Raw genomic sequence first — 12,725 nt, 5'->3', positions numbered from 1 at the left:
CTAAAAGTGGATTTTTGGACAACGGTCAGACAGCAGTTATCTCTTGATTCTTGCCTTTTGTAGCTTCTGCATTTCAGAGTTTCAGAAAAATGTTTAAGTAACCATGACAGCAAATGAGATGAACTTTTCACATCTCAGGGGCTGCCAAGTCACCTGGCCCAATTGTGGGCATCTATTACCTCTTTATACTGGCATGCCTACAGTAATGGGGAGTTGAGGCTCAGAGAGGTTAAGTAACTAGTCACACAGTTAAGTGCCAGAGTCCAGATTTGAGCTGAGGTCAAAGTCCTGCTCCCTCTGTTTCACTGTGCTGACTTCTAAGGAGAAACTGCTTGTGGGCTTAGGCCTCTGTCAGCTCTGTAAGAGGCTAAAAATGGGAGAACATTGATTTTCAATTATTTACAAGTATTCCCTAATGATCTAGAGAGAAGGAATAAATGAAAAATGGATAAAGTGATCTATATCTCATTCTTTCATAGGCTCCAGATAAACATCATATCACACCTCTTCTGTCTGCCGTCTATGAAGGTCATGTTTCCTGCGTGAAATTGCTTCTGTCAAAGGTGAGGTCAATTGCTGATTTTTATTGCTTTTTCTATTGTTTTGTAACTGTTCAAGCCAAGTACTTGGTTATTAATTTACTTAAATTTTGTGTGGCATCAGGAACAGAAAAATTAGAGGTATAACAGCCAAAATTGAAGTCTAGAGCAATGTTGCTTAAAAGAGCTGATCCACACTCTGTTACCAGTTCTTGGTGGGTAATGAGGCTGGGCTAGAAAATAAGTCAACATAGTCTCCTTCATCAAGAGTATCTTGCAATTTTTTTAAAAAGTTAGCTGAACTAGACATTGTACTTAATACAGAAAATGCTGTCCTGTGCTAGTAACAGTTTGCAGACTGGTGCCAAATTCACATACCACATTTTGAATAACCTTGCCTTTGAAATTTGTAAACTTCTTTGTCTGTAGTGATCTTTCTGAGCAAGATTATTGAGGCAGATTGCTGTAAGGGCTCTCCAAGTCATTTGGTTTCTTGATGTGATTGAGATCATGGTACATTTGGAGTTTTCCAGTGTTTTGTCTTTGATTCAGTTCAGTTCAGTTCAGTCGCTCAGTCGTGTTTGACTCTCTGCGACCCCGTGAATCACAGCACACCAGGCCTCCCTGTCCATCACCAACTCCCGGAGTTCACTCAAACTCATGTCCATAGAGTCGGTGATGCCATCCAGCCATCTCATTCTCGGTCGTCCCCTTCTCCTCCCGCCCCCAACCTTTCCCAGCATCAGAGTCTTTTCCAGTGAGTCAACTCGTCGCATGAGGTGGCCAAAGTATTGCAGTTTCAGCTTTAGCATCAGTCCTTCCAATGAACACCCAGGACCGATCTCCCTTAGAATGGACTGTTACAAGCTCTCAAATGAAGGTCAGAGTCCACCCTTAGAAATTAACCAGTCAGTTGCAACCATTCTAGCTGTATTAGATGCAAATGTTGGAAGACAAGAAATCATCGTAAAATAAGGCACTCACATTAATCCCAAGATTATTTTTTCATGACCATATTCTGGAAAATGTTCATAATGTTTAATTTGGAATTTTCAAATAAGTCCTGATGCTGCTGCTAAGTCACTTCAGTCATGTCCGACTCTGTGTGACCCCATAGACTGCAGCCCATCAAGCTGCCCCGTCCCTGGGATTCTCCAGGCAAGAACACTGGAGTGGGTTTCCATTTCCTTCTCCAATGTGTAAAAGTGAAAAGTGAAAGTGAAGTTGCTCAGTCGTGTCCGACCCTTTGCGACCCCATGGACTGCAGCCTACCAGGCTCCTCCATCCATGGGATTTTCTAGGCAATAGTACTGGAGTGGCTTGCCATTGCCTTCTGCTAAAAGAAGCAAAAAAGAATTGGAAATAAAATGAGTAAATATATATGAAACATTTTGCACAGTACCTGACACATAATAATAGTCAATAAATAGTGGCTTTTATTATGTTTAAGACTAAAGAGGATTTTATGCTTCATAGATTCAGTTTCAGTAGGATTTGGAGAACATTGGGAAAGAAAGTAGTACTTTTGTCCCAGCACTTTATTGACAACTTTTCAAAGGTACTATCTGAAAGCAGTTAACTCAGGTCCTGTAAAATTAGGGGATTTTACCCATACCTTCCTCTGGATCATGCAAAAAGCAAGAGAGTTCCAGGAAAACATCTATTTCTGCTTCATTGACTATGCCAAAGCCTTTGACTGTGTGGATCACAACAAACTGTGGAAAATTCTGAAAGAGATGGGAATACCAGACCACCTGACCTGCCTCTTGAGAAACCTGTATGCAGGTCAGGAAGCAACAGTTAGAACTGGACATGGAACAACAGACTGGTTCCAAATAGGGAAAGGAGTACGTCAAGGTTGTATATTGTCACCCTGCTTATTTAACTTATATGCAGAGTACATCAGGAGGAACTCTGAACTGGAAGAAGCACAAGCTGGAATCAAGATTGCCGGGAGAAATATCAATAACCTCAGATATGCAGATAACACCACCCTTATGGCAGAAAGTGAAGAGGAACTAAAGAGACTCTTGATGAAAGTGAAAGAGGAGAGTGGAAAAGTTGTCTTGAAGCTCAACATTCAGAAAACTAAGATCATGGCATCTGGTCCGATCACTTCATGGGAAATAGATGGGGAAACAGTGGAAACAGTGTCAGACTTTATTTTCTTGGGCTCCAAAATCACTGCGGATGCTGATTGCAGCCATGAAATTAAAAGACGCTTGCTCCTTGGAAGGAAAGTTATGACCAACCTAGATAGCATATTAAAAAGCAGAGACATTACTTTGCCAACAAATGTCTTGTCTAGTCAAGGCTATGGTTTTTGCCGTGGTCATGTATGGATGTGAGAGTTGGACTGTGAAGAAAGCTGACCGCCAAAGAATTGATGCTTTTGAACTGTGGTGCTGGAGAAGACTCTTGAGAGTCCCTTGAACTGCAAGAGATCCAACCAGTCCATTCTAAAGGAGATCAGTCCTGGGTGTTCATTGGAAGGACTGATGCTAAAGCTGAAACTGCAATACTTTGGCCACCTCATGCGAAGAGTTGACTCACTGGAAAAGACTGATGCTGGGAGGGATTGGGGGCGGGAGGAGAAGGGGATGACAGAGGATGAGATGGCTGGATGGCATCACTGACTCAATGGACATGGGTTTGAGTGAATTCCGGGAGTTGGTGATGGACAGGGAGGCCTGACGTGCTGTGATTCATGGGGTCGCAAAGAGTCGGACACGACTGAGCAGCTGAACTGACCCATACCTTCAGCACAAATACCAGATTTCTTGAAATGTGTGGTTGTGGTGGTGGTTGTTTTTGCAAGTTTAGGGGAGTTGGGAGGTTTGGGGTAATTTTTAGATATTATATACCATACTGATATAAAAAGCCAAAATAAAGGAACTTTGCCACTGTAATGGATCCAGCATCTGTGGTAGGATGTGGTCGTGAAGATTTCCAGCCACTGTATCTTTCTCCTGTCTTCCCGTCCCCCACACCCATGTAAATATTTAAAAGAACCGTTGAGAACTATGGATAATTTCAGCCTTGGGGGAATATTTTTGTATTATGTTAAAAACTGGTTGTCTCGGGCTACAAATATTAATTTACCATTAATGAAAGATTTATTTAATTGTAATATTTTATTGGTTAGGACTCTCTATTGCAAGTAACTAAACCCAGCTTAGACAGGCTCAAGCAATAAAAGAGATTATGTTGACTCACATAGTTCTAGGTTCAGGCACAGCTTGTCCATGGGTTTAAGCCACATGACCAGCATCTGATTTCTTTGTGTGTATCTCTCAGCTCTTTCCTCAGGGTTGGCTTAATTCCCCCACCTCAATATATCTTCTGAGTGTAGAGCAAAAGAAACAGCAATACTATATTATATTTGAGAGTTACTTAGAAGTTAAAAGTTACTTAAAAGTTCTCAGAGGAAAAATTTTAAACTATGTGAGGTGATTTTTATTTAAACTTACTGGGGTAACCATTTCACAATACGTTCACATATCATTTTGTTGTATACCTTAAATTATCATTAGTATTATACTATCAGTTATATCTCAATTACAAATTAATAAGTCAGAATAAAAACAAGAAATAAATGACTCCTCCTTCCTTCTCCCTCTCTCCGTGACCTAGCCAAGGTGTTTTGTTCTCTGAAAATAAAAACCTCCATGGGATCCTTTTTTAGCTTAGGGCTCTGGTCGTTTACCAAATGAGGTACCCCTAAGCCAGCTCCTTCTTTGTAGCCAGACCTCAAACTGTAGATCAGAACTGTATTTCTTTCTGATAAGCCTTTCTTTCCACCTAGGACAAACAAAACGAAGTAATTACTCTTAAGATATCGAGCTCACAGACCATTGTTCCATATTTCTTATTCCCAAAACACTATGCTGTAGGTCATTAAGACCTTAAATCTTCTACTTAAATAAGTTCCTGAAAAGCTGGCTTGATTTGAATGTGTGATAAGCCATTATATGTTATCCCAGAAGGGTCTTTATAGATATATATTATAATGCTGAATTATCGGTTATAAGTTGAGTTTCCTGACTTTAAAGTAGTTTTTAATTTTATTTGTGCCTGTAATATTATCCTTTCATTATATCTGAGCCTTAATTTTTGTACCTAAATAAGTGACCTTCAGTGGTGGCTATATTGATGGCAGACCAATTGTAACCATGTAGAGCTGTTATTTTAGATGAAAGAAAGATTTTCTTTTTATCTTTTTGAAAGCAATACATTACCTTTTTAAAGCGGTGTAATACAATGTAGTGTTGTTGTTTTCAAAATTAATTACGTTGATTTTATTTTTGTATAAGCTTCTTAATGGATACCCAGTAGTGAACAAAATTTTTAAAGGAGGAAATTATGTTCTTTCAAAAATCCTTAATTAACTAAAATAAGGCTATTCCTATGCATTTATTTAAAGTCCAGTCAGAGTTTATATTATGTAATCTGGTTTGTCCTGCTTTTTACCAAAGTTAGAATCCTTATCAATTGCTATGAATTCATTTGAAAGTACATAGTTTAGAAGCTTTCCAGATTTGTTGACAGCTCTAATATACAACTGATTCTTGAACAGCAAAGGTTTGTATTGAACCAGCACACTTCCATGCAGATTTTTTTCAGTAGTAAATGCTGAATATATTGTACGATGCATGGTTGGGTGAATCCACAAATGCGGAGGAACCACAGATAAGAAGAGCCAACTATAAGTTACAAATGGATTTTCAGCTACACAGAGGGTCAACTATATTATTCCACTGGTACATCATTAGCATAAGGGAAAAGCCAAAGTAATATTTGAAAACTCAATATGATCACAAGTAATGGTACAAAAATTATAAAAACAAAAGAGTTGCTGGAATATATAAAATCAAACTATGTGATTTGATTTTATATTTAAATCAAGCTATGCCACTTACTGAACAATTTTGTTTTAATGCAGTGGAAGATGAAGTTAAGACACAAGTAGGAATTTAAGATGTTCAATTCTTTATTATCCATATAGCAAAAAAAGAAGCTAACATCTATGGAAAATATAATCTTTGTTTATGTAATCTCCAAATACATAAGGTGACCATAAAGGAAGTTAAACAACTTCCTAAAGTCTAACAGAAAGTAATGGAATCAAGATTTTTTCCAAGATATGACTCCACACATGTTCTTTGTCCTCCTTGAGAGTTCCTTTTCAGGCTTCCCATCATGGACAGTTATGAGAAATGATTATATTTCTGCAGGTAAAAACTATTTGGCCTGATTTTTTTTATTGTTACACTCATGATTGAAAAAAAATGTAGAGATCAACACTTGTGAGCCTTTCGCTTCAAGACTGAGATCTGAGCATATGCCAGGGTATCCCCCTTTAAAACTCTGATGATAGGAAAGAGGTTTTTTAAAATAAATCAACATCTGCTTTAGACCATAAGATGGGATTCATGAGACAATAAATTATCTTTGAGAGACAGAAAGCAAGTGAGATGAAGTTGAAGAAGAAAGCATTCCCAAACATAAGCAAGAGAGGACTGTTGCAAGTAAGGAGTTGATCCAAGGCAGCTCAAAACCCAGAAGTGGTCAGCACCCTTGAGCAATAAACAAGTGAAGAAACAAACCCAAAGGAGAAGACTGAGATGTAAAAAGGAATAAGCAAGAAATTACTATGTGAATAAAAACAAATATTGAAATATAAAATGAACATGAATGTTTAAAAATATAAGCTTAAACTATAGAACTACTGAATAATACTAAATAAGATTCAAGGAAAATGAACAAAACTTCTGGTACTCCCCAAATCCAGAGTACATGAGAAACAGTGGTAAAACTGGTGAAAGGAGACAGATGAAACAGGTTAAAAATTCAGGCTTCCGAAGCATCCTGGGGAAGAGTAGTCTTAGGGACTAAGAAGCCCGAGTAAGGGTATGAAACAGAAGAGGTGGCAGCTGCCCCGCAGTCACTAAAAAGACCAAACCTAACAGACTTCGACATAATATTATGAAAGCACAAACAGACCATGCAAGCACCTGTCATTTTAAATTGTAATTATCTTACAGTTGAATAAGATTCCTTTTTTTTTTTTTTTTTGCCTGGAAAAAATCTTAACAGGAAACTTTTGGAATAAAAGATATTTAAAAGATATATAAAAATATTACTGACTTCCTGACTAAAATCTCAAATGCCTGAATAATAGTAATGTTGCAGGCACACATTGTGTAGAAGAGAGTTAATCACAAAATGGTACTCTTGAACTGTGTTATAGCTGATGGATATTTGTAAGCCTAAAGTTCATTTATTTTTCACAGTTACATATAATTTGGCAGCATCTAATTTCTGTGTGGTTAAAAAACCAGTTCCCTGTAAGAAGTTATTACTGTTACAGGCAAACAATTCACTATCAGGCTAGACATAGCCTCTAATATAGTATAGTATTTAATATATATCAATTCTATATTTATACTTACTAAAATTCTTTATAATTTATGTAATTCTTTTGATAATAAAAGATTTTAAGAAGTCTCCTTGTTTTCTTAATTCTAAGGAAAACTGTTTCTAAATTATCCACTCTAGGTTATTGTGGGGAAAAGGGAAATACTTAACATCAAAGTAAACATTTAAGTTTACTATCATTTAGAATTCAGACAGATAAGCATTCATTACTCTAGTGTGTGTTTATACTTTGTCCCTTATATGCTATATACTGCTATTAAAAATGACCACTCAACCTCCTATTAAATAAGAATTCTTTTAAAAAAAGAGAAAAGGCACCCTAGCATGAGAGAATCACAAATCTTATAAAATTTAATGAGTTTTTAAAATATAATTAGTTTTATTCTCGTAGAATCAAACTGATAATATACTTGTTATTATAAATTCATTTGTTGATAGAGACATTTAGCATACTAAGCTATATCTGAGAGAGAAAAGTCCAAAATAAACTTGGCTTTTTTGTTTTCCATTATTTCTCTGCTTTACACTGTGTCACAGAATTTACCTCCTTAGGACGTCTCCTGTAACCTTTCAAGAGAAATATGTAACCACTGATGTTTGTGCAACTCTGATGCACAGCTGATTCAGATCGCTCTATGCTCATTGTGTGGATAAATGAGTGAAAAACAGATTTACTCAATGGCCTTCCTTTTATAAAAAGGAAGTTAAAATGATTAACAGCCTATGTACAACTGCTGTAGAGAATAAAAAGTACTAAAATTCAGAGACTAAAAGTACTAAAACTGCTAATATTAGAAAACCATCTTACCTGATAACGCTGAAGGTTTTGCTCAATGTGTTTTCTATGCTGTACTTGAAAAAACTCAAGCAGCCAGTTGATAATAAAATTTGAATATCCCTCTCAAATACCAGCATTGTCAAAAGAGGTGTCTGTGGTACAGATTCTGCTCCTTGAATTGAGAATCAAGATACAAGGGCTTAGAAGTCGACCCCTTTTCAGCTTAAACAAGTAGATGTGTGGTAGGTAGAAACATTTTTTTACTCAAATTACTCACTATTCCACTCCTGGTAAAATCTAAACAGTTTTGCCTATTCTCAAAGCACACATATTATGATTATTGCTTTAACCCCCAAAGTTCTTTTCCATGTAACCTGGGCAAGTTTAGTTTCAAAAAAACGGTAGAACTAGTCACCTGCAAAGAACTGAGCAATACCTTCTCTGAATTGCCTTATTTTAAGAAACTGCATGAGGAAAGAACTAACAGGCTTGATATAGCTAGAAAAGTACCACCCAGATACAGTTGTTATACTGTGTTGATACACCTTACAAATCTCATCCACAAGTATGTCCTTTGTAAGCTTTTTTTTTTTTTTAACTTATTTAGCTCTTTCAGACTGGAGAGCATCGTTATTTTAGATCGTTTCTGTTAGTGATAAAAAGTGCGTGCTGTGATGTCACACACCTCCAAGTTTGGCTTTCAGTTCTCCTTAATAACTTTGTTGCTTTATTTTTTTTTTTCTTTACAGTTAAAAGTATTTTTATTAAAAAAGCACAAATGCAAAGAAATGAACAGAGGAAAATGTATGCGTCGAACCTGGACTGGTCACTTATGATAATATACATGCTACAATTCCATTCTCCCCAATCATTCCACCTTCACCCTCTCCCACAGAGTCCCAAAGACTGTTCTAAATGCCTATATCTCTTTTGCAGTCTCTTATACAGGGTTCAGGTTACCATTTTTCTAAATTCCATATATATGCGTTAATATACAGTATTGATGTTCTTCTTTCTGGCTTACTTCACTCTGTATAATTGGCTCCAATTTCATCCACCTCATTAAAACTGATTCAAATGCATTCTTTTTGATGGCTGAGAAATACTCCATTGTGTATATGTACCAAAGCTTTCTTATCCATTCATCTGCAGATGGACATCTAGGTTGCTTCCATGTCCTGGCTATTATAAACAGTGCTGCAATGAACATTGGAGTACATGTGTCTCTTTCAATTCTGGTTTCCTCGGTGTGTATGCCCAGGAGTGCGATCGCTGGATCATATGGCAGTTCTATTTCCAGTTTTCTGAGGAATCTCCACACTGTTCTCCATAGTGGCTGTACTAGTTTGCATTCCCACCAACAGTGTAAGAGGGTTCCCTTCTCTCCACACCCTCTCCAGCATTTATTGCATGTAGACTTTTTGATAGCAACCATTCTGACTGGTGTGAAATGGTATCTCATTGTGGTTTTGATTTGCATTTCTCTGATGATGAGGGATGTTGAGCATTTTTTCATGTGTTTGTTAGCCATCTTTATGTCTTCTTTGGAGAAATGTCTGTTTAGTTCTTTGGCCCATTTTTTGATTGGGTCACTTAGTTTTCTGGAATTAAGCTGCAGGAGCTGCTTGTATAATTTGGAGATTAATCCTTTATCAGTTGCTTCATTTGCTATTATTTTCTCCCATTCTGAATGCTGTCTTTTCACCTTGCTTAGAGTTTCCTTTGCTGTGCAGAAGCTTTTGATTTTAATTAGGTCCCATTTGTTTATTTTTGCTTTTATTTCCAATATTCTGGGAGGTGGGTCTTGGAGGATCCTGCTGTGATTTATGTCGGAGAGTGTTTTGCCTACGTTCTCCTCTAGGAGTTTTATAGTTTCTGGTCTTACATTTAGATCTTTAATCCATTTTGAGTTTATTTTGGTGTATGGTGTTAGGAAGTGTTCTAGTTTCATTCTTTTACAAGTGGCTGACCAGTTTTCCCAGCACCACTTGTTAAAGAGACTGTCTTTTCTCCATTTTATATTCTTGCCTCCTTTGTCGAAGATAAGGTGTCCATAGGAGCGTGGGTTTATCTCTGGGCTTTCTATTTTGTTCCATTGATCTATATTTCTGTCTTTATGCCAGTACCATACTGTCTTGATGACTGTGGCTTTGTAATAGAGCCTGAAGTCTGGCAGGTTAATTCCCCCAGTTCCATTCTTCTTCCTCAAAATTGCTTTAGCTATTCGAGGTTTTTTGTATTTCCATACAAATTGTGAGATTATTTGTTCTAGTTCTGTGAAAAATATTGTTGGTAGCTTGATAGGGATTGCATTGAATGTATAAATTACTTTGGGTAGTATACTCATTTTTACAATATTTATTCTTCCAATCCACGAACACGGTATATTTCTCCATCTATTAGTGTCCTCTTTGATTACTTTCACTAGTGTTTTATAGTTTTCTATGTACAAATCTTTTGTTTCCTTAGGTAGATATATTCCTAAGTATTTAATTGTTTTCGTTGCAACAGTGAATGGAATAGTTTCCTTAATTTCTCTTTCTATTTTCTCATTATTAGTGTATAGGAATGCAAGGGATTTCTGTGTGTTGATTTTATATCCTGCAACTTTGCTGTAATCATTGATTAGCTCTAGTAGTTTTCTGGTAGAGTCTTTAGGGTTTTCTGTGTAGAGGATCATGTCATCAGCGAACAGTGAAAGCTTTACTTCTTCTTTTCCAATTTGTATTCCTTTTATGTCTTTTTCTGCTCTGATTGCTGTGGCCAAAACTTCCAGAACTATGTTGAATAGTAGTGGTGAGAGTGGGCACCCTTGTCTTGTTCCTGACTTTAGGGGAAATGCTTTCAGTTTTTCACCATTGAGGATAATGTTTGCTGTGGGTTTGTCATATATAGCTTTTATTATGTTGAGGTATGTCCCTTCAATTCCCACTTTCTGGAGGGTTTTTATCAAAAATGGATGTTGAATTTTGTCGAAGGCTTTCTCTGCATCTATTGAGATAATCATATGATTTTTATTTTTCAGTTTGTTAATGTGGTGTATTACGTTGATTGATTTGCGGATATTGAAGAATCCTTGCATTCCTGGGATAAAGCCCACTTGGTCATGATGTATGATCTTCTTAATGTGTTGTTGGATTCTGATTGCTAGAATTTTGTTAAGGATTTTTGCATCTATGTTCATCAGTGATATTGGCCTATAGTTTTCTTTTTTTGTGGGGTCTTTACCAGGTTTTGGGATTAGGGTGATGGTGGCCTCATAGAATGAGTCTGGAAGTTTCCCTTCCTCAGCTATTTTCTGGAAGAGTTTGAGCAGAATAGGTGTTAGCTCTTCTCTAAATTTTTGGTAGAATTCAGCTGTGAAGCTGTCTGGACCTGGGCTTTTGTTTGCTGGGAGATTTTTGATTACAGTTTCAATTTCCGTGCTTGTGATGGGTTTGTTCAGATTTTCTATTTCTTCCTGGTTCAGTTTTGGAAAGTTGTACTTTTCTAGGAATTTGTCCATTTCTTCCAGGTTATTCATTTTATTGCCATATAATTGCTGATAGTATTCTCTAATAATCCTTTGTATTTCTGTGTTGTCAGTTGTGATCTCTCCATTTTCATTTCTAATTTTATTGATTTGGTTCTTCTCCCTTTGTTTCTTGATGAGTCTGGCTAGTGGTTTGTCAATTTTATTCACCTTCTCAAAGAACCAGCTTTTGGCTTTGTTGATTTTTGCTATGGTCTCTTTTGTTTCTTTTGCATTTATCTCTGCCCTAATTTTTATGATTTCTTTCCTTCTACTGACCCTGGGGTTCTTCAATTCTTCCTTTTCTAGTTGCTTTAGATGTAGAGTTAGGTTATTTAGTTGACTTTTTTCTTGTTTCTTGAGGTGTGCCTGTATTGCTATGAACTTCCCCCTTAGCACTGCTTTTACAGTGTCCCAGAGGTTTTGGGTTGTTGTGTTTTCATTTTCATTCATTTCTATGCATATTTTGATTTCTCTTTTGATTTCTTCTATGATTTGTTCATTATTCAGCAGCGTGTTGTTCAGTCTCCATATGTTGGCATTTTTAATAGTTATTCTCCTGTAACTGAGATCTAATCTTACTGCATTGTGGTCAGAAAAGATGCTTGGAATGATTTCAATTTTTTTGAATTTACCTAGGCTAGATTTATGTCCCAGGATGTGATCTATCCTGGAAAAGGTTCCATGTGCGCTTGAGAAAAAGGTGAAATTCATTGTTTTGGGGTGAAATGTCCTATAGATATCTATTAGGTCTAACTGTTCTATTATATCATTTAAAGATTGTGTTTCCTTGTTAATTTTCTGTTTAGTTGATCTATCCATAGATGTAAGTGGGGTGTTAAAATCTCCCACTATTATTGTGTTATTGTTAATTTCCCCTTTCATACTTGTTAGTAATTGTCTTACATATTGCGGTGCTCCTATGTTAGGTGCATAAATATTTATAATTGTTATATCTTCTTCTTGGATTGATCCTTTGATCATTATGTAGTTTCCTTCTTTGTCTCGTTTCACAGCCTTTGTTTTAAAGTCTATTTTATCTGATATGAGTATTGCTACTCCTGCTTTCTTTTGGTCTCTATTTGCATGGACTATCTTTTTCCAGCCCTTCACTTTCAGTCTGTATGCATCCCTCGTTTTGAGGTGGGTCTCTTGTAGACAACATATATGGGGGTTTTGTTTTTGTATCCATTCAACCAGCCTTTGTCTTTTGGTTGGGGCATTCAACCCATTTACATTTAAGGTAATTATTGAAAAGTACGATCCCGTAGCCATTTTCTTTATTGCTTTGGGTTCAAGTTTATACACTCTTTCTGTGATTCCTGTCTATAGAAGATCCTTTAGCATTTGTTGGAGAGCTGGTTTGGTGATGCTGGATTCCCTCAGCTTTTGCTTGTCTGTAAAGCTTTTGATTTCTCCTTCATATTTGAATGAGATCCTTGCTGGGTATAGTAATAAC

At 36.6% G+C, this 12,725-nt stretch overlaps 1 protein-coding gene across 1 annotated transcript in view; it reads left to right on the top strand.

Moving 5' to 3' along the window:
• The window catches only part of MTPN (myotrophin), a 77,948-nt gene that overhangs the window by 46,397 nt on the left and 18,826 nt on the right, over nucleotides 1–12,725 (top strand). Inside the window, exon 3 of the mRNA XM_055421324.2 lies at nucleotides 480–563. Coding sequence (XP_055277299.1) covers nucleotides 480–563 — 84 coding nt within the window. The remainder of the gene's footprint in view (nucleotides 1–479; nucleotides 564–12,725) is intronic.

This window comes from Moschus berezovskii, chromosome 3 (genome assembly GCF_049115385.1).
Source record: "Moschus berezovskii isolate FMDL1 chromosome 3, NW_MosBer_1.0, whole genome shotgun sequence".
Taxonomy (NCBI): domain Eukaryota; kingdom Metazoa; phylum Chordata; class Mammalia; order Artiodactyla; family Moschidae; genus Moschus; species Moschus berezovskii.
This window is presented reverse-complemented; position numbering and strand designations above follow the sequence as displayed.